This window comes from Podospora pseudocomata, chromosome 7, assembly GCF_035222375.1.
Source record: "Podospora pseudocomata strain CBS 415.72m chromosome 7, whole genome shotgun sequence".
Taxonomy (NCBI): domain Eukaryota; kingdom Fungi; phylum Ascomycota; class Sordariomycetes; order Sordariales; family Podosporaceae; genus Podospora; species Podospora pseudocomata.
Genome location: NC_085891.1, coordinates 3,304,688 through 3,332,475, shown reverse-complemented (window position 1 = coordinate 3,332,475; position 27,788 = coordinate 3,304,688). Strand labels below are relative to the sequence as shown.

At 53.0% G+C, this 27,788-nt stretch overlaps 11 protein-coding genes across 11 annotated transcripts; 5 read left to right on the top strand and 6 right to left on the bottom strand.

Annotated features, from left to right (window-relative positions):
* Window positions 1-296: 296 nt before the first annotated feature.
* On the bottom strand, window positions 297-1,075 carry QC762_711080 (uncharacterized protein; the record flags this gene model as incomplete). The annotated part of the gene is made up of 2 exons (XM_062893958.1): window positions 794-1,075; window positions 297-716 (listed from the first exon to the last, which is right to left on the bottom strand). Exons 1-2 carry the CDS (start codon window positions 863-865, stop codon window positions 297-299), a joined length of 492 nt encoding a protein of 163 aa, XP_062739812.1. The 5' UTR covers window positions 866-1,075.
* Window positions 1,076-1,125: 50 nt separating this feature from the next.
* QC762_711070 (uncharacterized protein) lies at window positions 1,126-2,667 on the bottom strand. Its single transcript, XM_062893957.1, has 2 exons — window positions 2,221-2,667; window positions 1,126-2,168 (listed from the first exon to the last, which is right to left on the bottom strand). The coding sequence occupies exons 1-2, from the start codon at window positions 2,573-2,575 to the stop codon at window positions 1,405-1,407; spliced, it is 1,119 nt and encodes a 372-aa protein (XP_062739811.1). The 5' UTR covers window positions 2,576-2,667; the 3' UTR covers window positions 1,126-1,404.
* A 170-nt stretch (window positions 2,668-2,837) lies between these two features.
* Window positions 2,838-5,139, top strand: OAC1 (Mitochondrial oxaloacetate carrier protein). The gene is made up of 3 exons (XM_062893956.1): window positions 2,838-3,658; window positions 3,735-4,411; window positions 4,483-5,139. Exons 1-3 carry the CDS (start codon window positions 3,642-3,644, stop codon window positions 4,719-4,721), a joined length of 933 nt encoding a protein of 310 aa, XP_062739810.1. The 5' UTR covers window positions 2,838-3,641; the 3' UTR covers window positions 4,722-5,139.
* A 116-nt stretch (window positions 5,140-5,255) lies between these two features.
* Window positions 5,256-6,747, bottom strand: CTU2 (Cytoplasmic tRNA 2-thiolation protein 2). The gene is made up of 2 exons (XM_062893955.1): window positions 6,516-6,747; window positions 5,256-6,454 (listed from the first exon to the last, which is right to left on the bottom strand). The coding sequence occupies exons 1-2, from the start codon at window positions 6,611-6,613 to the stop codon at window positions 5,341-5,343; spliced, it is 1,212 nt and encodes a 403-aa protein (XP_062739809.1). The 5' UTR covers window positions 6,614-6,747; the 3' UTR covers window positions 5,256-5,340.
* A 186-nt stretch (window positions 6,748-6,933) lies between these two features.
* On the bottom strand, window positions 6,934-7,924 carry QC762_711040 (uncharacterized protein; the record flags this gene model as incomplete). The annotated part of the gene is made up of 3 exons (XM_062893954.1): window positions 6,934-7,739; window positions 7,790-7,855; window positions 7,906-7,924. 3 exons carry the CDS (start codon window positions 7,922-7,924, stop codon window positions 6,934-6,936), a joined length of 891 nt encoding a protein of 296 aa, XP_062739808.1.
* Window positions 7,925-8,470: 546 nt separating this feature from the next.
* On the bottom strand, window positions 8,471-10,071 carry QC762_711030 (uncharacterized protein; the record flags this gene model as incomplete). The annotated part of the gene is made up of 4 exons (XM_062893953.1): window positions 9,864-10,071; window positions 9,462-9,784; window positions 8,928-9,409; window positions 8,471-8,873 (listed from the first exon to the last, which is right to left on the bottom strand). Exons 2-4 carry the CDS (start codon window positions 9,705-9,707, stop codon window positions 8,471-8,473), a joined length of 1,131 nt encoding a protein of 376 aa, XP_062739807.1. The 5' UTR covers window positions 9,708-9,784; window positions 9,864-10,071.
* QC762_711020 (uncharacterized protein) lies at window positions 9,990-12,999 on the top strand. The gene is made up of 2 exons (XM_062893952.1): window positions 9,990-11,419; window positions 11,480-12,999. The coding sequence occupies exons 1-2, from the start codon at window positions 11,183-11,185 to the stop codon at window positions 12,509-12,511; spliced, it is 1,269 nt and encodes a 422-aa protein (XP_062739806.1). The 5' UTR covers window positions 9,990-11,182; the 3' UTR covers window positions 12,512-12,999.
* Window positions 13,000-14,202: 1,203 nt separating this feature from the next.
* QC762_711010 (uncharacterized protein) lies at window positions 14,203-15,504 on the top strand (the record flags this gene model as incomplete). Its single annotated transcript, XM_062893951.1, has 1 exon — window positions 14,203-15,504. The coding sequence occupies one exon, from the start codon at window positions 14,203-14,205 to the stop codon at window positions 15,502-15,504; it is 1,302 nt and encodes a 433-aa protein (XP_062739805.1).
* Window positions 15,505-15,567: 63 nt separating this feature from the next.
* On the bottom strand, window positions 15,568-17,507 carry QC762_711000 (uncharacterized protein). Its single transcript, XM_062893950.1, has 3 exons — window positions 17,001-17,507; window positions 16,797-16,943; window positions 15,568-16,739 (listed from the first exon to the last, which is right to left on the bottom strand). The coding sequence occupies exons 1-3, from the start codon at window positions 17,079-17,081 to the stop codon at window positions 15,768-15,770; spliced, it is 1,200 nt and encodes a 399-aa protein (XP_062739804.1). The 5' UTR covers window positions 17,082-17,507; the 3' UTR covers window positions 15,568-15,767.
* Window positions 17,508-18,506: 999 nt separating this feature from the next.
* PUB1 (E3 ubiquitin-protein ligase pub1) lies at window positions 18,507-22,514 on the top strand. The gene is made up of 5 exons (XM_062893949.1): window positions 18,507-19,602; window positions 19,667-19,762; window positions 19,821-20,468; window positions 20,530-20,656; window positions 20,715-22,514. The coding sequence occupies exons 1-5, from the start codon at window positions 19,231-19,233 to the stop codon at window positions 20,930-20,932; spliced, it is 1,461 nt and encodes a 486-aa protein (XP_062739803.1). The 5' UTR covers window positions 18,507-19,230; the 3' UTR covers window positions 20,933-22,514.
* A 213-nt stretch (window positions 22,515-22,727) lies between these two features.
* On the top strand, window positions 22,728-27,553 carry YAK1 (dual specificity protein kinase yak1). The gene is made up of 6 exons (XM_062893948.1): window positions 22,728-24,122; window positions 24,188-24,387; window positions 24,446-24,605; window positions 24,659-25,397; window positions 25,454-27,375; window positions 27,441-27,553. The coding sequence occupies exons 1-5, from the start codon at window positions 23,313-23,315 to the stop codon at window positions 26,272-26,274; spliced, it is 2,730 nt and encodes a 909-aa protein (XP_062739802.1). The 5' UTR covers window positions 22,728-23,312; the 3' UTR covers window positions 26,275-27,375; window positions 27,441-27,553.
* The last annotated feature ends 235 nt before the right edge of the window (window positions 27,554-27,788 follow it).

Genomic DNA, 27,788 nt, shown 5'->3' with positions numbered 1-27,788 from the left:
TCACCCATGTTGTCCACGACTTGATGCTGCCCATTTTGTCTAGAAATCTTGATAGTCCTCTCCTGCTCGCACCCTGCGCCTTTAACGAATGCTTCCCATTCCCAACAGTCACACGCGTTCAACCGTCTTGTGTGGCCCTTTGAAACTCTTGGGCTGGTTTCTTTATTATATTTAATGATTTCGACTCTGCGGTTACCTCTTGACGTCCCCTTCCTCATCATCCCCCCTACCCTCCCTTATCATCCCCCTACCCTCCCTTATCATCCCCCTACCCTCCCTCATCATCCCCCCACCCATTACCTCTTCCCCTTCTTCTTCTTCTTCCCCCCACCACCACCTGCCCCTCCCACCTGCGGTACTTGCTTCTCAGCAGCAGCCACAACCGGCATAGCAATCCCACTCCCCTGTCCCTCCCCAGCTCCCCCGTCCGCCGCCGCCTCCCCCATCTCCACATCCCCCTCCTCCTTCTTCACCCCCCTTTCTTCCTCCCTCCCAGCCGCCCTCCCCGCCAACGTTCCAAGCATCTGCACCAACCTCCCCACCTCCTGCGCCTTGCTAGTCTTGTACTTGAGACTAACCCCGCTCTTTGGGTCAAACGTCGTGATCACCAAGTGTCCCCTCTTTCCCCTCTTCTCATCCTCAACTACCCGCTCGGGCGTGGCAGACTTGGGGGTTCGGCGGGCGGGGGAGAGGTGGTAATTTGTTGATATTCTTGTCTGCCATACCACAAAATTAGTTGGGACAATAAACAGGAAAAAAAAAAGAGGGGGGGAGGGGAGGGGGGAAGACAAACGGTGGTAGGTCGAGCGGCGAGCAAGAGGGAGGAGTGATGCAGCCAGTCTTCTGATTTGGAGTAGTAGGGCATCTTGACGGTGTTGTTCTGACACTCGGTTCGCAGCGCGTAGTTTGTGAAAAAAGTTAAATGGGGACAGGAAAAATCAATTTACGCACGCGCTGCGACTGGGAGAGGTCGTGTCGTCAAGGTTGAATGATCAAACAAGGTCGCAAGCTTCGATAATTGGGTGTCATCGGTGAATGTCCACACCTTGAGCGACAGTTTCCGGTGGGGCCAAACTGGCTGGACTAAAATGCGGGGCGCTTGGAGAGCTTTCTTCCCCTAACTTCAAACAGCATCGATGTCTCAGCAGCTCAATAAATAAAAATAATGCTCAAAAGATAACCCCAAATCAAATTATTCAACAACACTACTTTTGTCCACAAAGCTTTTTTGCCCGCGCCAATACGCCCGAAATATCCCATGGGTATCATAACTGCTACTTTACAACCAAAAAATAAATAAAAAATGGCACGCCCCTAACCATCCTCTGGAACATTGTCGTCCCAAGGGATCTTGTCCTGCCATAAGAAATACTCGTCTGCCGACTTCACCCCATACTTTTCTTTCTACGAATTGGGGGGGTCTGGAAGCCAAAACAGCAGCTCCTGGTCTGCCGTCGCAATCATGTTGTACCGCGGGTTGTACGCCACCACGGCTGCCTCTCTCTTCTCTTCCAAAATATGCGCCGGCTCTAAAACTTGCTTCGAGTCTGGTGTCATGAGCGTGTCCCAGACCAACAAGTCTGATTTTCCACCGCTCAAGACATAGCGACCGTCAGGGGTGAAGCAGCACTCGCCGCTGCTTTCCACGTGTCCGCCGTCGTTCTCGCCGGCGGCAAGCCGTCTTGTACCACCGTTGGGCTTCCTAAGGAAGGCTTTGAGGCTGCCGTCAAACGAGTCCAGCAGGAAATGGCCGTTGCCTCGCGACCCAAGAAGGATGTGCTTCCCGTCGTTGGAGAACTCCAGCTTCGTCCATCCCCTAAAAGCCATTTCTGGATCGGTGGGCCCTCTGGCTTTGACGAGGTCGAACGTCGAGAACGGCGCTTTATGGTAGTTGCGATAGTCGTAGAGGAGAATGCTTCCGCTACTAGGGCTAGCAACCGCGAACACCTGGCCCGACGGGTCCCACGCCGACAGGTAGGGGGTGTTGAGATAGAGTGTACCAGTCCAGTTCTTGGTTTGGGTGTTCCATAACCTAACCGTGTTGTCAAGGCTGCAGGAGATAAAGTTGTCGGTGCCCGGGTGCATGGCGAGACAGGTCACGGCGCCTTCGTGGCCGTCAAAGTAGCGGATGAAGGAGCTGTCGTGGGTTGCGAGATATCTGATCGCGTCTGTTCTCACTTGTTAGAAGCCATTGGGTAGTCTGGCGGCAGTGATTCCCACCATTTTCGCGAGTACTGGCGTAAATGACACTTGAACTTGTGTGGGTGAACTTGGCAAGCTTCACACCATACTTCTTGCTGATGAGCATCTTGTCATGTCGACCCTCTTTGACATTGTAGATCTGAATCGTCCTATCGCTCTCAGAGGTCATGCAAAGCTCACCCGGGTCGTCGAAATCGATCGAGAGAATGTAAGGATTCGACTTGTTGTCCTCGATGTCTTCACGACTGAACAGCTTGGTTGGCCTGAAGTTTGCAATCACCTCGGTGACTGGTGCAGTGGGAGGGCCATTCACACCACCTAGACCCCGCAAGGCAGGAGACGCGTCGTCGAGGTCCATCGGTACGGGCGCCATGGTGAAATATGTTTGGATGTAGCGAACGCGACGTACAGACGAGTATGCAAACTGATGTTTTGATGGCTGACCGAGTACAGAAACACGGCCGCAGTTGAGCAGCACGACAAATGGGCCCCACCAACTGCCCGGTTTCTGCCAGGCGGTCAAAATAAAGGCGGTGAGTGTCTGACCGGCTGGCAGCGGGCTTGTGCACCAGCAAGCATTGGCCAATCAGTCCTGGAGAAACCCTAACCCGGAGTACCGTACAACCACACCGAACGTTCATCTCTTCCCCACACCGCAAGCGGCCCTGCGATCCACACCTGTCAAAGGCCAGGGTTCCCAGTTCCCCAGATTAAACCGTCCGACAGCCGTCCACCCGCCCACCATCCCTCCCCGAAAGCCGGAGCTCCCAAGTCTTTGACCCTGCATCGCGAAGACTGACAGCGAGGAACAAATCCCGCGAAATCCCTTCCTGTTGAGCTCCGACTCCGCAGTTTTCCCATCTCGCCGGTCATCCCGGTACTCGGGGCGAGCTGCCGGGATAGGTACAGCTGTACCTTCCCAGTTGAAACCCCCAGCAGCATTGCGTGACACGGTGACACAGTGACACGCAGTCCCAGTTTAACCATAATCGAGTCAGCGTGTGAGTCCAGACGATGTTCCGGGTATAAGCGGTCCTCTCACTATCCTAGTCCCCATTGTTTCATCCGCTCGTTTTTCAAAGGTCCTAGTATCAGTCTATCTCATTTACTCTTTTCCCCGACATCCCAAGCCTACCCGCGACCTTTTGTACCTATCGTGAAGTTCAAGAGAGAGTGGTGCTGCCACCCGGGGACCTCGACCCTCGTTAAACCCGCGTCCCCCCTTCCCTAAGGAATCGCAGCACCGAGAAGTATTTGGGCTCCGACAACCGGCACCAGACCCGGCATTGGTTCTTACCAGGTTCGCTGGCCGCTTCAAGCCGTGAAATAATTATAACCGCGAACCAAGCACCACTACCCCTCGGTCAAACTTGTTGTCAGACAACACTTCGTAGAGCTTCTGCACAAAAGAAGATAGCCCAACACTACTCTCTTGCACAATGTCGACAACAGCTGGGTAGGTTTTCCGTCATACACATACCTACTTCACAAGAGAGAAAGAGAGCTCTAACATGTCCCCTCCCGTCCTAAAGCGCCTTCATAGCAGGCGGAATCGCCGCCTGCGGGGCCGTAACGGCCACCCACCCCTTCGAAACAGTCAAGATCCGCATGCAGCTCCAGGGCGAGCTCCAGACCAAAGGCCACCAACCTCACCACTACCGCGGCCCCCTCCACGGCGTCTCTGTCATTGTCCGAAACGAAGGCATCCGGGGCATCTACCGCGGCATCGGGTGCGCCTACATCTACCAGGTCCTCCTCAACGGCTGCCGGCTAGGCTTCTATGAGCCCATGCGCGCCGGGCTGGCGAAGCTGATACTCAACGACGCGGCCAAGCAGAACCTGGGCATCAACATGTTTTGCGGCGCGGCGTCTGGTATCATGGGCGCCGCGGCGGGGAGCCCGTTCTTTCTGGTCAAGACGAGGCTGCAGAGCTTCTCGCCTTTTTTGCCGGTGGGGACGCAGCATCGGTACAGGAATGCGCTGGATGGGTTGAGCCAGATTTTCAGGGCGGAGGGGGTGAGGGGGTTGTATAGGGGTGTTGGGGCGGCGATGATCAGGACGGGGTTTGGGAGCTCGGTGCAGCTGCCTACGTACTTTTTCGCAAAGAGGAGGTTGCAGAAGCACCTTGGGATGGAGGAGGGGGCGCCGCTGCATCTGGCGAGCAGTACGGCTAGTGGGTTTGTGGTTTGTGTTGTTATGCATCCTCCTGGTATGTTTTTTCCGCCCTCTTTGCAGATCTCCCCCTTGCAAAGCCAATGCTGACTATGAGATTCGACACAGACACAATCATGTCCCGCCTCTACAACCAGAATGGCAACCTCTACAAGGGCGTCTTTGACTGCCTGGCCAAGACGATCAAGACGGAGGGCTTCTTCGCCATCTACAAGGGCGTGTTCCCACATCTGGCCAGGATCCTGCCGCACACCATCCTGACGCTCAGCTTGGCCGAGCAGACCAACAAGTTGATGAAGAAGCTCGAGGAGAGGATCCTCTCGCCACCAGAAACACAATCGATTTAGACGGCATGATTTTAGCGCTTACATCCTGTTTCTGCTTTCTTTTTTCTCTTTTTCTTTCCCGCATTAGATACGGCGTTTATATCTTTTCGGCTTTGTTTTTTTGGGCGGGCGAGCTTTCCTTCAATGGGTTGGTTGTTTGTGGATGGGCGGTGGTGGTGACTTTTTTGAAAAATGAAGACATTTTTACACTCGACGCCCCTCATGGATCAATCCCCCCCGTCGTCTTTGAGATTTCTGGAATCTTGGCTGGGCTGGAGGATATTTGCTGTGTTTTTGATCCTGTCTGCCCTTTGGGCGTCAGGGATAGAGCGGAGAGCGGGGTTTTGTGTTGATACACTTGTCAAAGTTTGGTGGGGGTAATCATGGCGTGTTGTTGTTGTTGTTGTTGATACCATTGTGTGTGGATATGGACTGGGGGATTGGGTTGGGGGGGGGGGGGCAATCTCTCTATACAAAAGCGATTGTGTACATAAGATAAAGACAAAAGGGGACGGATGGACGGGGAAAAGATGACCAGAGATCGTGTCAACCAGCGATCTCTTTTTACTGGTGCTTTTTTTGATCTCATTCTACTGATGCTTTTTTCTCTCCTTCCATATCTGGTGGCTGAACAAGTACCCTACCCCAAAGCACTCCTCTGACACCCATAACACAACCACCTCCTCCCCTCTCTCCTCCGTGTCTCCCCCTCCTCCGTCTCCCCCTCCTCATCGCCCACATCCCCCTCCCCCAGCTCCCCTCTCCACCTCTCATCCCCCTCCCCATCCATCGGCATCCCACAAAGCCCACACCCCTTTCTGTCCTCATCAAATATCCTCACCAACCTCGCGCTCGTCCTAGCAACATTGGCAACCACACTGGGGTAACTCCTCTCCACATCGGCAAAATACCTCGTCATGACCTCCTCGATGCTCAAATCCTTGTGGTTCAGCACCTGATGAGCCTCAGGGTTGTTGCTCTTTTCCACGTCAGGGATCAGTCCCGTCAAAGGCGGGGAGGTGAGCTTGGTGAACTCGACTAGTTCCTTGCGGAGGATGTCTCGGAGGGGGTGGAACACCAAAACGGGTTGGGAGAGATTGGGAAGGGAGAGGAGGCCGTCGTTTATTGTCCAGGGGAGGGAGAAGCCGCGGCCCTTGGCGGTTTGGGAGAGGGTTAATTCGGCGATGGCGGTGGTGCTGTGCCCTAACAGGAGGGCCTGGCTGGAGGTGGAGAGGGTGAGGGAGAGGAGGATGTGGCGGGTTAGGAGGCTGATAATGTCTGATTGGGAGGCTTGGGAGGGGGGCAGGGAGGAGAGGAGGGTTGGTAAGGTGGGGACTGGGGATGGGGGGAGGGATAGGGCGGAGAGAAAAGAGGGCCAGTCTATCGAGGGGAGGGTGAGGGAGGATGATAGAGGGTGTGAGAGGAAGGTGAATGTTGGGTAGCGGGTTTTGTGTGGAAGGAGGAGAGAGTCGGCGGTGGAGGGGGTGGTGAAGGTGTCGTTGTAGATGTGGACGACTGTTAGCTCAAAGGGGGCTGGCCGGCCTTTTGAGAGTTGGAACTGGCAGTTTTCGTGGAGGAGCTGGAGGAGGCAGGTGGAGGAGACGCCCAGGGAGAGGCCGAGAAGGTAGCGACGGGTGCCGATTTGGGGAGGGCCGGAGCCGGATGGGTTGGGGATGATGGGGGGTTTGGTCTCTTTGCCTAGAATGCCGAGCTGTTTGACGGATTTGGTGTTGATGAATTTTGTGAAGCAGTCTCTGGGGGGGAATGGTTAGTGTTTGATCAACCGGTTTTGTGAAGAGAGAAAAAAATACTTACACGCATACGGCGTGACTTCTCTGGTCATGCGTAGCCTCCTGAGTACGGCATTTTGTACAGAGCTGGGGTGATGACCCCGCTGTCGAGTTCGTCGTCATTTTTCACGGGGGACTGCGGTTTGCAAGTCGAAATAAATCGTTTCAAATGAGTTGAACTGCCGAATGCTGAGCCTGGATCGGATTTCCCTTGGTTCTTTGTGTGTAATATCTCAGGTTGCCATCTCACTTGTGTTCTTGAGTCACCGAAAGTTCATCCAGGGTTTTGCCTTTTGAACTTCATCTGAGATAGGGTTAGGGTTCATATAATGACTGGGCACGCTGGGACGAATAGGGGATCCAACCCTCTCCCACTGTTGTCTCTGTCTTGAGCACTAGATTTGGTCGCTTAAGAACTTCCGGTGCTATTTCACCATCCAAAGTCAAGGAAACACCTCATACGCCGGCCTCCTCATAAACATCCTCGACATCCTCTCCCTATCACCCACCTGCCCTCCCGCCGTTGTCTTTTGCTTCCCCATGGTCCTCCCAGCAACAAAAGCATCAGAACCTACATCCCCCCCAGTCAACAATGTGTTAATCACCGCCCCAAGAATCGTCAGAGTAACAACCCCAGCAAACAAACTACTTGCCGTCCCTCCCATGCTAATGTCTACCATCGCCCCCGACATCAACACTCTTATCAACCTCGGCGCAGCAGCAACAATGCTCTGATAGGCACTGAACCCCATCACTGCCCCCGCAGCAGCCGCCCAGTCGAGACTTCTCGCCCACAAGGCCGCTTTGGCGTGGAGTTCGATCATGCCCTGAGAGGAGAAGTATATCTGGATCATGTTGGCCAGTATCGAGGCGATGAGAGAGAGTAGAAGTGGGAAGCCAGACAAAACGATGAAACTGGACTGGAGGCTGAGGGCTAGGCCGGCGAGGGCGAAATTTCCGCCGCCTTTGGACAGCGGGATGGAGCGAGCGAGGTCGGATTCGCGCTTGGAGTTGAGGATGCTGGAGGAGGAGGTGCAGAAGAGGGGGGGTGGGCCGAGGCATATTCCTATGACGGAGGTGAGCATCAGAGTTGATGGGACGGATAGGATGGGAGATGGGGTACCATAGAAGCCAACTCGTAGGTCGACAACAATGTCTTGCCCGCCGATGTTTATTGAACTGTCGGTGCGGGCTATGACTGGGGAGATGTCGCTAAGGGAGGTGCTGCTGCAGCCAAGGGAGAGGATTACTGCTTGTGTGAGCATAACCCAATAGGGGTATTGGAGAAAAAAGTCTCACGGTAGAGAATAAAGTTGAGCATTGGAAACACCACCACAAGAACCACCCGAGGAGCCTGAAGGATCCCTATGATATGTCAAAACGATTGAGAAAGGGATTAGAGAAGCTCAACCTACCAGAGGATCGCGGTGCCATTGTTTGCGGCTACACACCCTTCAGTCCTGGAATTGGTTAGAGGCCCAGATGCTATGTGCTTTGATCAGTTTATGGAGGCCAGCGGGCTTGCATCATCACTCCAAGCCGAGTGAAAAGAGATAACTCAATGGGTGGAAACCAATTCAGAGCCCATATGGCATCACCAGTAGCAGCGAAAAGATGAACGCAACGTCCATAATACAACAAGGAGGCAACAGTCTTTATTCAATCCCAGACGAACCAACAGGCCAGATCATTGATGCCATTCCGGAACGCTCGGAATTCCAATCCGCCGTGTTTTGCAGACCGAGCCGGCCTCTCGAGACTCGCCGTCCAGAGTTTCAAAGCCCAGCAGGAGCCAATCCGTCTTGTCAAAATCTTGCATACTTGCCTCTCCAATTTCGACGAGCCGTCATTCCCCCATCCGGACTTCCCAAGGCGGGAAATGGAGGTAAAGGCGGCTGTTTGCCCTCTCGTCTCACATCACCATCACCACCCAACAGCCGCCGCCGGCAAAACCATCCCGCGGATCACGGAAATCGCAGATCACGACCTGCCACTAAACAGACAAGCCAAATCCCCTGCCTCAAACCACGTGCGATCTTCATGCCACGCCTTGACAATGATTTCCTTGCCTTTCGCCATCACTTCTGCGACTTGCTCTTCTGTACCCCAGCCTTGGGCGCGAGATCCCCAGACGATGAGGTGAGTGCCGAGTTGGATGGCAATGCGATAGGCGAATTTGTCGTCGATGTTGCCGTAACCAGAGACAAAGCCCTCGATGATCCACTTGCCTTCTTCGATGCCCTTGAAGAGGAATAGTTCGTAGAGTTCGGCCATCATTTGCCCTAGATCAAGGGGGTGGACGTTGAGCTGGCACATTTCCCAGTCTACGATGAAGATATTTGGGCGTTTGCCATCTTCAAGGGGCCGGTCTGCGAGAAGTGTGCTGGGGATACTGTGAACAACGGGACCGACACAAGGGTGCTGGGTATCGACTTACTTTCCCGTCCAGAAGTCACCATGTATGACTTCCAACTTCCCGCTCCCACGTTCTTCTGCTGCCATTTTTTCCACTTTCTCAAAGACCTCCTTTGCATCCGAGAGTATCTCTGGACAAGTGTCAACATCACTAACCAACGTCTGGTAATTCGTCATGTGTCTCAGTTCTTGGAGGTTGGCATTCAACTTTAGTGCTCCACGCAGACCAGACTGCTCTGACTGATTTGCCCAGTGGTGGAAACTGCGGAGCCATATGCCTAGACTCTTGCCAATGTCGAGACATGCTGGTTTTCTGGACACATCACGGGCTGCGGAGAAGTGCTTGAGGGCGTAGTCCTTGAGACTGATGGCATCTGGGAGATATTCCTGGACTTGAGTGTTGGTATCCGAGTTGTAGTAGTAGAGTTTGGGTGTCCGGGTCACACAGGGCGCTTCTGGAATTGGCATGCTTTGAACGGCTTTGAGACACTCTTCCTCTACTTGCTGGTCTGTGTTAGTGACATCGAGTTGTAGATAAACCGGCCGGAAACTTAACGCAGCGAGTTGTGGGAATCACCCAGTCACTTTCGGGCATTCCAGCAATGAAGCTCTCCCCATGCTTGATGGCAACATTGTGGGACGAGTCGGGTAACGGATTGGTGAGACGACCTCTGAAGAGGAAATTGGCAAGTCCTCCTGACAAGGGTTCAAGAGATGTGAGCTTGTACGGGGTGCCGTTGAGTTCTTCCTGAACCTGCTCGGCCACCTGCTGGCTCCTGGGATGGGACTTGGAGGCGGCCATGATGGTGAGCTTGGAGCTATCGTTGAGTGATGGGTGTCAAGTCACACATGATGGCTAGGCAAGGCGTTCAAAAGCATCTTGTAGTAGATAGTGTCACTTGTAAGTCAACTGACGGTTCAAAGTCAGTCCGGCCAGCCAATGGCGTCTTGCTCTTACTGTCACTGACCGGCTGACTCCTCCCCGGCAACGTTTGGCATTCCGGATGCTGCGATGAGACGCATCTCCACAAACAATCGGAAGCCTCGCCCCCTCCAACTCGGACAGAACCGACCTTCCCTTCTTCGGTCGACACCGGTCGGTTCGGAAAGTTGTGTGTTGTCGTGAGAACAGTGTGATCTCCGCCGAGGCCGAAACCCACCCCTCATTTCTCGTCCATCATTTCTCATCTCCGGTCTATTGGATTTGGGTGGGACACCCCAACGGCCTGAGAAAACCGTTTCATTCTTCTGGCTGCATTGCATAAGTCTCTGTCTGCCCGTGTATATACTGTAGGTATTTGCAGTCCTCGTGATTGCTGCTTCAGTATGCAGCATGATTCGACTACGTAATTATGGAAGCAGAGCAGCGCGATGATGTCGAAAGCCCCTCCACCATCAGCAAAGAAAAAGAAGCATTTCCCCAGCTTTTTGCCCTGTCGGATGGGTCTTGGCGACATTGGCAGCCGGCAGATTGGCGCTGACCCACCCGGGCATGATGCTTATCCACCACCGATGCACCAATCAGCCCCTGGAATGCAATACAAAAGCCAACGGTGGAGAGCCGCCGTCATCTCTGAAACCCAGTCGCAGTCTCACGCTCACTCGTCTTTTTGTCTCGTCTTCTTTGTTTTTGGACTTTTGATATCGCCGCCCTTCCAAACAAACAAACAAAACTGTACTTTCCGTATATTCAGATGGAGATTCTCGCCTCGTCTTTTCGAACCGACCCAGCAACAGCTCACGAGTTCCGAGAAACACATTAAGCTCGAGTTGGCCGGCTTCAACCGTCGGCGCGCGGCTACGACTCAGCTAACATAGACTATAACAAACAGGCCGCATCTTCGGAGGCCATCCTGACAACATCTGGTGGTTGGCAACGCCCAAGTTTTGCAGACGGTTTCACCACCCACAGTCTGTTGCGGCACGAGCCCAGCGGACTCGTCCGGTCCTGCGGTGCGCGCCTTGTGAAGCAATCCTGGGGCACAAGACACTGACATTCCACGCATCTTGGGAACTGTGACCCACTCGTGGTGTTGGACTTGTTATTTTTCTTGTGATCGGTTGGTTCCTGCATCGCAACATCGGGAGCCCCTGCGCCGCTGTCTCCTGCGCTGTCCACGCCTTCACACCACTTGACTACCTGTCATTCGGGCTCGGTCATATATTCTGTCTCTTACCACGAGGGTGTCCTTCGCTTAGCATTCCCGTCAACCCGATCGATCGACCAACCCTCTACTCACTGCTCGATACTACCTCTCATCTACATGCACAAACACCATGGCCGCCGAGGTTCAGACACAGTTGGCGACCATGTCGCTTGGTGCCAAGCCAGAAGAGGCTCGTCGCGAATACGTCGAGCTCCCGCCTACCTCTATTGCGATCCCACCGCAGCCGACAGCCAGGTTGATGAGCCGCCTTGCAGACACCTACTCTCCAGTCAACCAAAATGGCAGTTTCGAGTTTGACCGGGTTATCAAGAGTGGTTACGTACAGAAGCGTGCGCGAAAGACAAAGGTAGGTGGACCATTGAACTTGGACTGTGCGTGTCATGATAACTAACAAGGCATTGTGTAGACATGGAGAACTTGCTACATCGTCCTTCGCCCAAGCACACTCTCAATCTACAAGTCGGATAAAGAGGAAAAACTCCGGCACAAGATCCACCTGGCAGATCTGACTGCCGTCGCCATGCTCAAAGACCCCAAGAACAAGCGCCCGAATGTGTTTGGCTTGTTTTCGCCCTCCAAAAACTACCACTTTCAGGCTTCGTCTCAGCAAGATGCGCAAGAATGGGTGGATCTGATCAGACAGGGTGCCAGGATAGAAGAGGAGGAGGAAGAGATGTTTTTGGCGAGCCCGGCAGTGCGACGGCCTTCTTTCTTCAACACCTCTCCGACTCACGAAGTAGATCCGCAGAACACTGCGAGCGCAATGGATCGGCTCGCATCAAGCTCCCCAGAGCCGCTCGAACCCCCGCCACGAACCTTTGCCAGGCCCTCCCCGCGGCGGCCATCGCATCTGGAATCCTCGGGCATGTCGGGAACTGAGCTCGCATCGCATTCGGACTTTTCAGATTATGATGTCCAGAGGGTTCACGGAGCGTCATTTGAGAGTCTTGGCGTCCAGTCTCCCCCAACGGCATCGAGCGTACCAAGCAAGGCGCCGCAAGGAGGAGGAGCACCAGGGGCGCAAGCCGTACCTAGTGCCAGCCAGGCAAGCGGCATCAATCTCGAGCAAGACCCTGACCGGATCATCTGGCAAGGGTGGATGTCTTTTTTGAGGAGCAAGGGAGGTGTGCGACAGTGGAAGAAGTCATGGGCCGTACTGCGACCCAGAAACTTCAAGCTTTACAAGGACGACTCGGAGTCGTCAGTTTTGTTCATCGCCTACCTTTCCAACATTGTCAACGTGGTCGATATCGACCCCATGAGCAGGACGAAGAAGCACTGCTTGCAGATCATCACGGACGAGAAGAGCTACAAGTTTTGCGCGACAGACGAGGAGGCGCTGGTTCGATGCCTGGGAGCATTCAAAAGCCTCTTGGCCAAGAGGAGGGAACTCGAAGCCAAGGTGGCAGCGCCAGCACCCGCCCCTCCCGCTGCTTGAATCTTTTTTTTCTTTTTCGTGTTCATTTTCATGGTTGGCTCTTCAAAAAGGATAGATACCCTTGTTTCTGGTTCGTTGGACATGTTTCTCTTTTTTATTCTTCTTTTTTTTTCACACTGTCGGAATACCCGATGAGACAAGCCAAGTCACTCTTTTCTTGTCTCGGACAGAGAGGTTTGAGTTTGACTGGAGTTGTTGTCTCATCACATCACGACAGACTTTTGGGGTTGGGCTTAGCACACATAGTTTTGGCGTATGCATGCATGGCACACACATCGCTGTTTTTTTTGGGGGGGTGGTACAGAAGCATGAGCATGGCGGGCTGCTTGCTTTGGTAATAGCGTTGAGAAAGTGCGTTCGTTTTTTGGACTTTGTTAATGTTTCACTTTACGACGTTATGACGCAGACATAGCAATGATGAGAGGGTTGTAGGTATATATTTATGGGTGGGGGTTTAATGAAGATTGAGGTTTGGGGTGGAGAGATAGAGGGTGAAGATGTTGTGGTGTGGAAGTTGGAGGGAAAGAGAGAGTAGCATTTTGGAATAATATTATTCGGGGTGCTGACCTGTAATTCCTGGCCTTCTTTTCCCGTGTATGAGCATTTGACTTGAAGCGTCACCAGACTGAGACGGGTTTGACGTGATGTTTGTTGTACAACACAAGAGAGATGGGTATCCGAGACAAGCCATCACGCAGCTGAGGCCTCACATTTACATATGAAAGTTATTAGCCCCGCATCATCACATGGTGGGAGTGTTGTCCATGTGGTTGGCGTTTGGGTGCCAAAACTCAACACTATTTTCATCCGACCAATCAGATAGCTGTGCCTGACTTGCTCTTTCGCCGAGTGAATCTCTGGCGGACGGGAGCAAGTAGAGCTCGTTTTGCCTTCTTGATGGTGGCAATATTGATCCCGTTCTTTCGCAGATTTAGGGGAGCGAAGGGTTTTAAGGAATCATACGAATGGAAAGGGACCTTATATGCTGCAAGGGGTTTGGGATGTGAGGGTGGGGCTGTTATTCGTTGAAGAGGAAAAGCCTGGTCACAGGTGCGTATCTAATGGGTGGCCAATCAGATGGGTTGGGCAGGGGGTTAGGGAGAAAGGTAACATACAAAGTCAGCTTTTGACTATGTTGATTACTACCGAATGATTGTTTTTTTTTCATGGGGTTTGGGGGATCAATTTGATGGAAACGTGTGCGGTGAGCGGTGGTGGTAGGTAGGTAACGTCACGGAGGTACGAAACCCTGTCTTTGATGGCAGATTGTAACCCACCCGGGTTTTGTTTGGTTATTGGTTGTTTGACCGGTGACCTATCCAGCCTGTGAGAGGGGAGGGAAAGGATAGGGGGTGGCTAATGGGTGGTGTAGGGGAGGATGTTCGTTGAGATGGGAGGGTATATAGATGGGTGGTATGGACGGTGGCGAGGTTGTAAGGGGTTCTTGGACTTTTTGTGGTTCACGATTCCTTCTTCATACCTTCCACTCGTTTTTTTGGATGGTGGTTTTCATGATTGGTGTTTGAGAGACTGATTGCTTTGCCGAATAATACTCTGTCCTACCGAGAGGGGGCTAATAGCCGTTGCTTGTCACCGGGGGAAGACTTGACTCGTCCAGGGGAGGGTATATCTACCCTTTGAGGCTTCCCTTTCTATTTCCTCTGAGCAGGTTTGTTTCTTCAACCAGCACCATGAAGGTCCTGTCACTCCTTCTCACCCTCGTCACGGGCATATCCGCCCTCCCCAACCCTCTCCCTCAAGACCCAGCCCCAACCCCGGGAGTGAAAACCCCCCCACCCCTCCCCCTATCAACCTCCTCCCGCTGGATCCTCGACGCAAATAACAAGCGCGTCAAACTCCGCTGCATCAACTGGGCCGGCCATCTGGAGACAAACATCCCCGAGGGCCTCCACCGCCAACCCCTCGACTACATCACCACCTGGATCGCCACCCAAAACTTCAACTGCGTCCGCCTCACCTTCTCCTCTGACCTCACCTTCTCCGGCCCCACCACCCCCGTCCACACCTCCTTCACCACCGTCTCCCAGCAGCAGTCCAAACCCGCCCTGATAAACGACATCTACCCCCTGATAATCACCAAAAACCCCTGGATAACCCCCAACACCACCACCCTCGACGTTTTTGCCGCCGTAGTCGACACCCTCTGGTCAAAAGGAATAATCACCATCCTCGACAACCACGTTTCCAAAGCCTCCTGGTGCTGCAACCTCACCGACGGCAACGGCTGGTGGGACACCGCCTCCGGCTACAACCCCTTCAACTCCCGCTTCTTTTCCACCTCCTCCTGGCTCTCCTCCCTAGCCTTCATGGCCACCTGGGCAAAGTCCCACCCCGGCGTCGTCGGCCTCGGTTTACGTAACGAACTTCGCGCGTTTCTCCTGCAGGACTTGAACGGCAGAAGGGACTGGTACGCCAACATCCAGAGAGCGGGCAATCTAGTCCATCAAGCAAACAAAGACTTGCTCATCCTCGTCGGGGGCGCCCAGTCGTCAACTGATCTGGTGCATCTCAAGACCAGAATGCTCGACACCTCCGGGTGGGAGGGAAAAAACGTCTGGGAGATGCACGCTTACTCTTTCACCGTGACATTCCCCGACCCGTTCAAAAACTGTGACTTGGTCAAGGCTGGGTATGGGTTCTGGTCTGGGTTTGTGCTGGAGCAGGACAGGCCCTACACTGGACCTTTAATCATGAGCGAGTTTGGGGTTGGGATGCAGGGGAGTGAGGTCGACTCTCAGTACGGGGGCCTCAACGAGCAGGATCATAGGTATTTGGACTGTTTGGTGGGGTACCTCGAGGGGAACGATGCCGAGTGGGCTGTTTGGGCTATCCAGGGGGGTTACTATATCAGGGAGGGGACGGTGGATTATGACGAGACGTGGGGGTTGATGGATCGGGAGTGGAAGGGGTGGAGGAATGAGAGGTTCAGGCAAAAGATTCAGGGGTTGTATGCTGTTACTCAGGGGCCTTAGAGAGTTGCTGGCTGGGAAGTGGTGGTTCGTTTTGTAAATATTTCATGTTGTTACTCAGGGGCCTTGAGGGTTGACTTGCAAGTAGTAATTCGTTTGCATATATTTCATGTTCTTATCATCGTGCTACTCAATATCATATCACCACTAAAAAGACAGACCGCAAGAATTATTCGACTTTGCCTGCAACTTCCGTTTGATCCATTCGCTATGCCGTAACGCTTCAAAGAACAACTCCAGACCCCGCGCCTCTGCCATAACACCCATTATTGAGGGAACCCGAAATCATCCAGCCCAAGATTATTGCCGCCGCCGCCGTTATTATTGTTGTTGCCCGAAGTGGCAGCACCGCTGCTGGCCTCCAGGTCAAAGTACATGTCGTTGAAGTTGCTGTTATCGCCCGCAGAATCACCTCCTTCCAAATTGTAGTCCATATTCATGCTTATGTCTTCAAACAAGTTGTCAATCTCGTTGTCAACGTCCATGGTCGATGATCCGGACCCCACACCAAAGTTATTCGAACCATCAAGCTTGGTCAGATCGATTTGCTGTGGTTGCTGGTGCTGACCTGGCTGTTCGGCTGAAGGTGCAACAGTAAAGGTCATATCGGTGAAGAAGTTGTCGCTGTTGGCCTGTGGAAGTCCCTGGGATTGTTGTGGTGCCGCTCCAGCAACAGGCGTGCTGTTCGCCATGGCTGGAGATGCGGACATGTTCCGAGCAGGGACTGAAGCGGCTTTGGCCTGCATGGTAGGAGGCCCCGAAGGAAACTGTGGTGCCGCAGTACCCGGCCTAGGGATCTGCGGTGGGAGGATCTTGGATTCCTTCTTGGGCGGAGCACTGGCAGGTCGTCCTGCGGCAACGGCAGCAGCAGCCACTGAAGCCAACTGCGGTGAGTTCTTCACCGGCTTGTTTCGGGGGACTGTTTTCGGACTGGGTGAGTGCTTCAGTTCGGGAGATGAGAGATCAATGCCCCCCATGTTTGGAATGGGTGCCACTGGTTTGTTCTCCTGTTTGGTGGGATGTACAGGAACAGCCACAGGCGAAGACGCTGGTCGACTGGAGCCTGGCATATTTCCCTTGAAGACCTGAGCTTTCTTTGCCATGACAGGCGACTCCATAGGCGCCGGCGGGATGGAGGCAGCTGAAGGAGCTACCGGCTTTTGCTTTGGCGGTGGAGGTGGTTTCCGGCTTGCCTTCAACTGATTCAGATCTCGAAGGAGGACGGCTTTTGCTCGCAGCTGGTATTGCTAAGTGTTTGTTCATTGGCCACTGGCGGTTGGAAGACCTTGACTTACGAGATCACACTCTAGATCATCCAGCGCATTGTTGAATCTTCCTATCACCGCCGGGACCTGCGCGTTGATGGCTGCGGCTGTCTCTTGCGGTGTTCCCTTCTTGGGATCTTTGCCAGCTGCTCTGAAGGCCTTACCGGTGAGGACAAGCTGGAGGTTGTGTTAGACAGAGACATGTGCCATGGTCTTCTGTGAAAAGAAGCGTACTATTTCGTTGAGTCCCTTCTCAAGAGGTTCAAGCACAGGCACTTTAGGCGCTCTCACTTGCGAAGCAGAGGGTGCCGCCATCCTGAGTTGATGCTGAAGATGTTACCCAGCCGTGGTGAGTGGGCAGCTGGTGTTGAGGCCGAGGACCGGAATGAAGTGCTGCGTGGTACCGATGATATGGATCGTGGAGCGCGTCCGTCCCAGGAGTTCTTTGTGAGTACGGTAGGACTTGGCGGGATTGGTTGGGTGGTTGGCGAGAAGAAAACAGACGCTCAAACGCACCAACAACTGACAATGGTCCTTATCTCCATTCCAATCGTTTGTCTTTGCCAAAAAGCGGGCCTGACAAGAAAAAACAAACTTGAAAAGGCGATATATTAAATCCTGGTTTTAGCTCTCAAAATCCTTGCTCTCAGTTGCTGAAAGCTTTGGAAGTTGAAGTCGTTGACCCTGACTTGATTGCTTACAGCGCTTCTCTACTCCAGAGTATATCGTTGCCTGGTGACCAATAAGAGAAATTGTAGTGGGACACACCCCATAGGTGGGGCCAGTTCGTTTCTTAAGAGCTGCCCCCAGTGCCCCACTATCTCACTCACTAGTGTTATCCCAGTGAACCCGAAAGCAATCAGTGAGCAAACGCAACAAAGGAATAGATGGAAAGACCTTTTCAAACTGGCGGAGAAGAAATTGTAGGTGAAAATAACATCTGCCCGACAGAAAGATAAGGTATGTATATATATATATATATACAAGTATCCCCGTCTTTAAGCTTAATTTTTTTTGTTTTGGTGCAGTGGGCAGGGCCATTGCTGAAGCGTTGTATCTCACGTACCCAGGGTTTCCTGTGGTTTTTATGATTGTGTACTCAAATTCTACAAGTATTCTTTTGCTCCTTTTGCCCTTTTTGCCCCTCAAGAAATGGAGGAAATCTTTGGTCTTTAAAACAACGAGGCCTTGCGTGACAGGAACTTAAACATGTGTGTGCCCTAGCACCTCGGGCTACAGCTAGGCAGATGTTGCCTTGGGGTGAGACGCACAAGATGCGAATGCTTTGGAACATGCATGCATGTCACTTCACTTGGCCTTGCTTGGGATAGCCAAAGACTCGGCTAGCAAACACGCCACATCCAGAACGCAAACAGGCAACTAGGTGATTGTGTTCGAAGCGTACCATCACGAGTCCAGTTGCACTTGTACTCGTCTCTCCATCTCTCTCTAGATGGTCCCAAACAGCCTCCGTTAAAGGTTGGTGCCCGGTAAACGCTCCCACCAACACCAACACCACCCCTCCTCGGTTCCCCGTAGATAGCCTTGCGTGATAGAAGGCTGGCCACTACATCCAGGCCAATTGACAGCTGCCCTGCAGGGAAAAACACGGGACGACTTCAGAGCACGGATCACCGATAGGCATAGCGTGCTCCAGAGGGGCCAGGCCGTCCCTCCCAATCAAGGTGCCGCCGCACTGTGTGCCGCTTCTCTCAATTCCAGGACAATGGCACGATTGGAGCAAAATCCTTCCCCTCCCATCACCTCCTTACTCTCCTCACTCTCTGGGTTTTTTCTCTCTTGTTTCCCCTCTCCTTCGTCAAGTAGTCGGCGCAGATACCGGGCTGCCAGCTGCTAGCAACTCTCGGGGGTTTCTCCTTTGATTGTCTGTTTTTCTCACTGTTGGTCTCGGTTTCTCTTATCATCATCACCAACCTTACCTTTCAGTTTTGCCTGGCTGAGCTTGTCTCCGCTTTCCTACCGTTAGCTGTCATATCGCAAGTATCGCAAAGCTAGGACGACAGCCCTCAACTCCAAACTTCTACCCCCGTACACTCTCGGCGCGGAACTCAACGGAATCCATCGACACCGGGAAGGAGGTGCTGACGCTGTCGTTATCCCCCCCGCTTTCCGCATCTCGCATCGTTGGCCAGGCTCAAAACAGCCCCGCCAGGTTCAGTCGCGACTACAAGAGTCGGAAATTTTTCTGCTCTATTTGGCGCTTTTCCTCTTCTTTCACATCTCTCTCCGCTTTGCGACAATAGGAACCAGCACTCCGGTTCTTTTCTTTCGCAAAGTATTCTTGCTCGCTTGCTTCCTTGCCAGCCCAGCTTCACAGTGGGGCTTTCTTTTGCCAAGAAGACGACAGTCTTCCTTGCCAGCTTCGCCCAACGTCGCGATTCTTCGAACTCTTCAAGAACTTCCGTATAAACATTCATCGGCCACCAGCGAACAAACAAACAAAATGGCTGACAACGGTTCCGCTTCGGCCTCCGGCCAACTCCCCCCTCCTCCCCAGGCCAACGCCGGCGCGCCCGGCTACGAGAACGGCCAGGGCAATGGCAACCCGGCGCACATGCCCCCGCCGCCCCTCCATATCCCGCAGAACACCAACCCTATCCCAACTGCGATCACATCGCCGTTGGGCGGCGGCGACAAGAGTGGGATCATCTCTCCCACGAGCGGTGGCCCATTCGCCCGTCGTGCCGCTCCCGAGCCCAACAAGCGGGCCCTTTACGTGGGTGGCCTCGACCCCCGCGTCACCGAAGACGTTCTCCGTCAAATCTTCGAGACCACTGGACACGTCCAGAACGTCAAGATCATCCCGGACAAGAACGTGAGTCGCACTGTCGAGTTCATGGCCTGATACAAAGCAACATTGACTGACTTGAATGCCACAGGCGAAGGGTTACAATTATGGCTTCGTTGAATATGATGATCCCGGCTCGGCTGAGCGTGCCATGCAGACTTTGAACGGCCGTCGTGTTCACCAGGCTGTAAGTTCGAGTTTTCTTGGATGATTTGTTACTTGAAGCTGACGCCTTTTCTGTACAGGAAATTCGTGTCAACTGGGCTTATCAGTCGAACAACACGAACAAGGAGGACACTTCGAACCACTTCCACATCTTTGTCGGCGATCTTTCTAACGAGGTCAACGATGAGGTCCTTCTTCAGGCCTTTTCCGCTTTCGGCTCGGTTTCCGAGGCTCGTGTCATGTGGGATATGAAAACTGGCCGTTCTCGCGGTTATGGCTTCGTTGCTTTCCGCGACCGTCCCGAGGCTGAGAAGGCTTTGAGCTCCATGGACGGCGAGTGGCTCGGTTCTCGCGCCATCCGTTGCAACTGGGCCAACCAGAAGGGCCAGCCTTCGATTGCCCAGCAGCAGGCCATGCAGCAGATGGGCATGACCCCGACGACCCCCTACGGCCATCATCACTTCCCCACCCACGGCGTTCACTCTTACGATATGATTGTCAATCAGACTCCGGCCTGGCAGACAACTTGCTACGTGGGCAACTTGACCCCGTACACCACCCAGAACGACTTGGTCCCGCTTTTCCAGAACTTTGGTTTTGTGGTTGAGTCCCGCTTCCAGGCGGACCGTGGTTTTGCCTTCATCAAGATGGACACCCATGAGAATGCGGCCATGGCCATTTGCCAGTTGAACGGCTACAATGTCAATGGTCGCCCCCTCAAGTGCAGCGTATGTACCATTCTTTCATCCTGACTTTGTCATGTTCGAGTGCTAACAGTACAATATATAGTGGGGCAAGGACAAGACTCCTCAGGCTCAGCAGGCTCAGTTCGATCCCAACCAGGCGTACAGCCCTCAGAGCGCACAGACCCCCGCTTATCCTGGAACTCCTTCTACCTACTTTAACCAGTACGGTGGTATGTTCTTTCTCCATTCCGATCGCGATTGTAACCAACTGGCTAACCGTGTTTGTAGGCAACTTTGGTCCTGGTCAGCAGGCCGCTTACACTGGAGCTCAGGCTCAGTCTCCTGCTGCGTACGGCGGTGGCCCCATGGGCTACAGTGGTCCCCCCAGTGCTGGCGGTTACGGGCGCGGTCAGGGTCCGAACCCGAACAATGCTCAGCAGTGGAACCAGGGCCAGGCCCCGCCTCAGAACTTTGGCAACAACGGCTATTCTGGTTACCAGGGTTAGTTGTCCGGGTCTCGTCGATACCAGAGATGCGGCGGCGGAAAAGTTGCGAAGCCTCTTTCCTTTCTTTCATCTGGCCAGAAGGCCCTGGCGCGTGGGCGCATGAATCCACGTCGTACCGTTCGCGCTCGCCATGCGGTTTGAGGATCATCTGAACGATGAACAACGGTTCGGATGGATATTTCGGGAATATGGGTTTGGGATCTGGGGCCTGCTATTGCGTTTCTTCCTCCTCTCTTCGGATGCTTTACTCTTCTCGTTTTCGAATGCGTTTTCTCTCTGTTGTTTCTCTTCTCCTTTGCTGGTGATATTTTCACGTCACGATTTACCTCTGTTGATCTTTTTTGATTTTGGTTTGATTTTGATCTTGGACTTTCGACATTTCTTCTCGGGATTTTGTAGTTTTGTTTTTTCTCTGGTTCTGATCTGACTAACGCCTCTCACAATGATTTGATCTGTTCTTTTCTTCTTCACTGCTCAGGATACCACATGGGAGCACACTTTCGGGCCCTTTTCCTTAGCTTGACTTCCCATTTTCTCATTGCTCTTGATATCTGATGAGAACACGACATTTTTGGTATACTTGCTCTATTAAAAGGTGGAACGTGGAGTCGCTCTGCTAGTTTTCCTGTACGTCTGTCTTCTTTTCCTGACAGGTCCCACGACCGACACCTAATATCGGATGGAGTATGCACTTGGACTGGGGACTGGATTGGGATGGAAAGCGGGAAGATTGTAAAAAATCGGTGCTAAGGCTTGGACACAATGGGCCTAACGGGCAAAAACCACGCGAGGGTTATGAATTGGAAAGTCGATGATTCCCCTTTTTTCCTTCTACTATTACGCATTTTCATCTTTTGAGCTGTGAGAAGTTGTACGAAGTGGTGATATCTGTGTGCAGCAGCGCGGATCTTGATTGGTCGCCCGGTGCGGCATTCTTACGATTGGCTCACCGGTGGCTATCAACCCAATGCATGCAAACAGCAGGGGAAAAGGTTTTTTTTCTGGGCCGGACGATTGCTTGACTGCTGCGGAAAGACGGGCGGCTATGCTGACTCCTGCTGCTTGAAGGGGCACTGAGACATGGGGGGTTGAGGAGTTGATGCCCAACATCACAAGTTTGCTGACGTCTGTTCATCTTCAGATTGAACCCCAATGACAACCTCTGTAGCCTTGGTGTTGTCAATTCGAATAGTCGACGGTGAACCCGGGCGGGACCAGCACCAGAATGCAACCACTGTAAGTCGCTATCGAAGAGGGTGGTCACTGATATCGTTTACGGAGGTAGGTTTGTGATTATGCCAGCCATCAAGACGAAACTCCGTAGTCATGTTCAGCCACCTCATATACTGAGGGTCAAGAGAATCCCGGCTTTTCGAGTGGCGTGGAAGTTTGAATGAATAGCTGCATCCCCGTCTAGGTATGGCAACTGATTCTTGCTCACACACCCGGTTGGATCCCGAAGACCACACTCGATATGCATCTCTGTTATCGCGCTGCACCCTCTGTTAATATAGATTTAGTAACAGTCTTCATCTTGCTGAAATCAGCTTGGAAGGATCATCGCGAAAAGTGTCGTAATGCGGTAACATTCAGATGCCAGATCAGCGGTTTTTTTGCCCCTCCAGCGCGTATTCGGTGGTATCAAGCTTGGGCCACATCTTGTTGTGTCGTGTGTGGCATGTGTGTGCCAAAGACCTCCAGCTGCCACAGGCAGACCTGAAACGACAAGATAGAGAACAAGATAAAGAGTTTTCTCGCAACGACAGGGGAAATGTCATTTTGTAGACAGTAAAACGAGTAAAGAGCCAATTCCGTCGAAAAAGGAATTGTCAGCAGGCAGCCCGAAGCTGGCTACCGAGCGATTACTTTGCAAATTGCTTTCACGTTGGCGCTGACGTGACACGGCCAAATCGTGTGGTCCCCACGGTGCCGTAGATACAGTGCGTGGTGTTGCTCTCCCAAACTTTCCCACTCCCGCCAAACTCAGCTCTTTCAACCCCCCACAACAGGTACCTCCTACCTCTGGCACAATGAGATCCTGATCCGTCTGTCCTAGGTATTTCTCGTCCATCCTTTTTTTGTTCTGCTCTCTCTCCCGCTTCTCCTAGCTCGCGCAAAACAAGAGAAGATCCCAAGCGCCCCTGTCCTGCTTTGACCTAGGCTCCAAGCTCAGGTCGTGCTGAGAAACGGCTCCATCCCTGAGACCTTGCCCGGTTGCTTGGCTCGACAGTGACCCGCCTCCGCCGTCGCTGAGCGGGTCCCCCCTCCCACTTTCGAGCCCAAAGGCCCCAAACCCTCTGCGACACAAGCAACTCCAACATCGCATCGCAAACGACGACGCAACCCACTCCGAGCGAAGCATCTCGAGGTGCCCGCAGCCATGGAGCAGTGGCAGTCATACACCGAGCCGACCAGCGCTGGCGGTTCACGACGATACAACGGCTCCAGCCAGATGTCGCCCAGAGAGTACTCCAGCAATGGACAGCCCGCGGCGCAACCTCCAGCCGGCTTCAAGTATGACCAGTACCAAGGCGGCTTAAACCCGCAACAACAACAACAACAGCAGCAGCAGCAGCAGCAGGTGCAGCAGGCATCTTCATCGTCTTCGCCCATGACCAGTCCCCAGATTCGCGACGGCAACGGAGACGTCGCCATGCAGGATGCCCATGATGGCTACTCCGGCGTCAATTCCAGCGTCAAGTATCCCCTGCGCCCCCATCATTCCCACCACCTCTCTGGTGGACGAGCCGCGAACTTGCAGCAAGAGCCCTCGACCGCTGCGCAACGATACTCACCCATGGAAGTCTTGTCTCCTACATCACCATACAAGTCAACTGGAGGTAGCCAGTATGCGCAGCCCCAGCAACGACAGTCGCCGACCCGGTCGTCGGACTATGCCCCGCAGAACCCGTACTATAACAGTAGTCGCCAAACCGCCTCCCAGCTACCTCCTTTAAACCCCTACTCCTCCATTCCAGACAACTACTCGCCGTCGAATAACATCTCGGCCATGGACGGTTCTTACATGGATCCCAAGTCTCCCAAGCGTGTCCCCCAACAAGCCATGCAATTGCACGACAAGGGCCCGGTGCCCGAGTTCAGGAAGATCCGAGGGCCATCTGACCTGAAGCCCAAGATCAGCGCACAGCCGCCGTTCCGGAGAGCCAACCCTGAGGGAGGCTTCATCAGTGTACGTCCAGATTGCCGAGATTTTGAACCCATGCCGGTGACGTATGTACTGACACTTCTCAACAGCCTCTCCAAGCTCTCACGGCGCACCTTCCAGCCACGTACCAGATTTGCAATCCCAGTTTCAAGTACTCTTCGGCACGGAATCCCCGCCGTGTCCTGACGAAACCGAGCAAGGGTGTGAAGAACGATGGGTTTGATAACGAGGATAGTGACTATATCCTCTATGTCAACGATATCCTGGGCTCTGAGGAAGCCGGGCACAAGTATGTTGGAGTCTTGATTGGGATAGAGGTTGAAGCGAAAGCTAACTGCGAGGGTCAGGAACCGTTACTTGATTTTGGATGTTCTTGGCCAAGGTACTTTCGGCCAGGTTGTCAAGTGCCAAAACCTCAAGACCCAAGAGGTCGTGGCTGTCAAGGTGATCAAGAACCGGACCGCCTACTTCAACCAAAGTATGATGGAGGTGTCTGTGCTTGACTTGGTAGGTCTATCTCCCTCACAGAGCTGATCTTGTGTTCTAATCGCGGCTGGCAGCTCAACACCAAGCTCGACAAGAACGACGATCATCATCTGCTCCGGCTCAAGGATACATTCATTCACAGGCAGCATCTGTGCTTGGTCTTCGAGCTGTTGAGCGTCAACTTGTACGAGCTCATCAAACAGAACCAGTTCCGCGGGTTGAGCACGACGCTGGTCCGAGTCTTTGCCCAGCAGCTGCTTAACGGGCTTACGCTGCTCAACAAGGCGCGGCTGATTCATTGCGATCTCAAACCCGAAAACATCCTGCTGAAAAACCTCGAGAGCCCGATTATCAAGATTATTGACTTTGGCTCCGCCTGCGACGAGCGTCAGACTGTGTACACGTACATCCAGTCGCGTTTCTACCGATCACCCGAAGTTCTACTAGGCTTACCATATTCGTCAGCAATCGATATGTGGTCGCTGGGGTGCATCGTGGTCGAGCTGTTCCTGGGTCTACCCTTGTTCCCAGGATCCTCCGAGTACAACCAGGTTTCGCGGATCGTTGAGATGCTTGGAAATCCACCAAACTGGATGATCGAGGTGGGCAAACAAGCTGGTGATTTCTTCGAGAAGAGACAGGATGATTTTGGCAGGCGGACATATCACCTGAAGAGCATGGAGCAGTATTCCCGGGAGCACAACACCAAGGAGCAGCCCAGCAAGAAGTATTTCCAGGCGAACACGCTGCCTGAGATTATCAAGTCGTATCCAATGCCCCGAAAGAACATGAAGCAGTCGGAGATTGATAGAGGTATGTTGGAGCCTATACGCAGGCGAGGGGGGAAAAGGCTGACTTGGATTTTGCAGAGATGAATAACCGCATCGCGTTCATCGACTTTGTCAGGGGCCTCTTGACGATCAACCCACTCGAGAGATGGTCGCCACAGCAAGCGAAACTGCACCCTTTCATCACCCAACAAAAGTATACCGGCCAGTTTGTGCCGCCAATGAACCTCAAGTCTAGCGCCCTGAACAGATCGCCTGCCCCAGGCACGACGCAGCAGATTCAGGCCGAAGCTCTGAGCAAGCAGAGGGCACAGCAAGCGCAGGCTCAGGCTCAGGCCAGCTCGGCGGCGCAGGGAGCATACGGGTCTATGGGTGCACCGCAGTATCAACAACCAGTGCATCCACAGCAACCACCTTTGTACTCCAACAACACCATGTATTCTCCTAGCGGGTCACATACCGGCGCGCCACCTGCATATGCCAGCCAACCGAGCGGGTACGGCCAGATGGGCGTACAACAACCGCCTGCCCAAATGCCGCCAGCAAACTATGCTGCCGGCGGTATTCCACAGGCCAATATGTATTCGCAGCAAAACCGTCAGCAACAACAACCCAGACCGCGTGCCTCGACCATGGAGCAGCAACAAAGCGGTATTCCCGCTGCCATTCAAAGGGTGGCCAGCCACCTCGACCCAAGCCAGCCGATTCGATTACAGCCAAGTCCTGCCTATTATCCACCACCTCCTGATGGCTTGGTGGGCATGGACCAGGGCGGGCCATCGACCAGGACAGGCAGAAGAGGCAGTCGCGCCCAGCAGCCAGGACGCAACTTCATCCGCAACCTGGAGGAGCGAACACTCGAGGAAGGGTTCATGGGGAATAACCAGAGCCCCTGGCACTGATTTCACCAACCAGTCAAGCCACAAGTTGGATAGATGGGCGCAGCCATGGACCTATGCTGGGCAGGGGGGCGTTGGAGTTTGCTACATGCAGCGGATGGTTTTGACATGCGGCTCCTTTGGACGCATGTCGTGGGTCTTGATCTCCCAACAGCCAAACATTGTTTCTGGAGCGCAATGTGGAAAGATTGTTACAAATTAGCCAAAGGCAGGATGCATGGCCGATCGACCGGAGTCGCAAAAGCCGAGATTGACAGCAAGCGCCGGATATCATGGCGTCTTATTAGCCCCCCTCCCTTATTGCATTCAGAAGACCTGGTACGCCCACATGGACAGCGTGAGGTATACAGAACTACACTCTGTTGTTGACTACGAAACGCTGCGGCGACCCAGCCATCAACGATTACAACCAGGGAGAAACATGGGAAAGAATTACGAGGAGCAAGCGAGGAAGGAAGCGAAGAGGGAGGGAATGGATAAAGCAGAAGGAATTTCAAGCAGGGACAGCGGCAGGGAAGGAAGGGGGCGAGGGCAAGAGAAAGCAAGAGAAGCAGGCAGCAGGCATGAAACGCACTTTGGCTTTTCTTTTTCTTTTGCTTTTTTTTAAACTTTTTGTACTTCCCTGTCCTTTTATACCATTATGTTCACAGTCACAGTCACACACACAGAGAGCACAGCACATTCTACCCCGCTTTGAAGTTGACTTGCTTGCGCTTTTTTTGTCTGCTGAAGATTTGTGTTAGTGCTGGTTGTTGATGTGAGGAGAAGGGGGGTTGTTGGTATTGAGGTGGCTTGGGGATGTTTTGTGGTTGGGAGGTTGCTCTTGAAATGGTTTCTTTACTTGAGTGTGGTGGCTCTATGATGTCTGGGAGGTTGTGGTCGTGGGAGGGATGGGTTTTCTTGTCTTGTGTAATTAGCCAACGTTTTTTTTTCTTGCGAAATTACTTTTTTTTGATGAAATGATGTGATGTTTTGCGTGGTGATAAGTCTATAGGGGTCGGGTGGGATGTAGGATGAAAGATGTCCGGGGTACATGGTGATTAGTGAAGGGGTGGGGGAATAAAGGGGGTGAGAGTGAGGTTAGGTGGGTAGTGAGTTTATGAGGTGAGCTACATGCCTATCTTGTCATGTATATTGTGGGATGCTGATAGCTTTTTGCATCTTTTGAGATCGAATCTAGATTTATATGTCCGAGTTGCTTTGTTTACTGTTGCTTTTGACATATCTTTTGTGTAGGAGAGAATGTGTGTATATAACTTTGAGGATGTAGGAAAATATTTGCAGAGAAGATGTGTATATCTCGGTGTAAAATACTTACCAAGACAGCAGGTTAAAGTTAGGTACTACAGGAAAATGTGACAGCTGTTCTGAATGGATAAAAAAACCACCCCCAACCGCTCCCCCAACCAACTCGAATAAAACCCTCCAAAAGACCCAGTCCTCTCCGCTTGTCCTGAAGTAACTAAATCAAAGACAACCACCCCAAGATTTCCTCATCAATACTCCACCCCTACCAT

Excerpts from the sequence above, each read along its gene's own strand:
- QC762_711070 (XM_062893957.1), bottom strand. The coding sequence starts at position 2,575 with ATGGCGCCCGTACCGATGGACCTCGACGACGCGTCTCCTGCCTTGCGG. Across the intron at positions 2,169-2,220 it reads CGCCAGTACTCGCGAAAATG|ACGCGATCAGATATCTCGCA; the intron begins GTGGGAATCACT and ends AAGTGAGAACAG.
- OAC1 (XM_062893956.1), top strand. Across the intron at positions 4,412-4,482 it reads TGTTGTTATGCATCCTCCTG|ACACAATCATGTCCCGCCTC; the intron begins GTATGTTTTTTC and ends GATTCGACACAG.
- CTU2 (XM_062893955.1), bottom strand. The coding sequence starts at position 6,613 with ATGACGACGAACTCGACAGCGGGGTCATCACCCCAGCTCTGTACAAAA. Across the intron at positions 6,455-6,515 it reads AGAAGTCACGCCGTATGCGT|AGACTGCTTCACAAAATTCA; the intron begins GTAAGTATTTTT and ends ATTCCCCCCCAG.
- QC762_711020 (XM_062893952.1), top strand. The coding sequence starts at position 11,183 with ATGGCCGCCGAGGTTCAGACACAGTTGGCGACCATGTCGCTTGGTGCC. Across the intron at positions 11,420-11,479 it reads AGCGTGCGCGAAAGACAAAG|ACATGGAGAACTTGCTACAT; the intron begins GTAGGTGGACCA and ends GGCATTGTGTAG.
- QC762_711000 (XM_062893950.1), bottom strand. The coding sequence starts at position 17,081 with ATGGCGGCACCCTCTGCTTCGCAAGTGAGAGCGCCTAAAGTGCCTGTG. Across the intron at positions 16,944-17,000 it reads AGAAGGGACTCAACGAAATA|CTTGTCCTCACCGGTAAGGC; the intron begins GTACGCTTCTTT and ends CACAACCTCCAG. Across the intron at positions 16,740-16,796 it reads ATGATCTAGAGTGTGATCTC|CTGCGAGCAAAAGCCGTCCT; the intron begins GTAAGTCAAGGT and ends TAGCAATACCAG.
- PUB1 (XM_062893949.1), top strand. The coding sequence starts at position 19,231 with ATGGCTGACAACGGTTCCGCTTCGGCCTCCGGCCAACTCCCCCCTCCT. Across the intron at positions 19,763-19,820 it reads GCCGTCGTGTTCACCAGGCT|GAAATTCGTGTCAACTGGGC; the intron begins GTAAGTTCGAGT and ends TTTTCTGTACAG. Across the intron at positions 20,657-20,714 it reads CTACTTTAACCAGTACGGTG|GCAACTTTGGTCCTGGTCAG; the intron begins GTATGTTCTTTC and ends CCGTGTTTGTAG.
- YAK1 (XM_062893948.1), top strand. The coding sequence starts at position 23,313 with ATGGAGCAGTGGCAGTCATACACCGAGCCGACCAGCGCTGGCGGTTCA. Across the intron at positions 24,388-24,445 it reads TCTGAGGAAGCCGGGCACAA|GAACCGTTACTTGATTTTGG; the intron begins GTATGTTGGAGT and ends TGCGAGGGTCAG. Across the intron at positions 24,606-24,658 it reads AGGTGTCTGTGCTTGACTTG|CTCAACACCAAGCTCGACAA; the intron begins GTAGGTCTATCT and ends CGCGGCTGGCAG.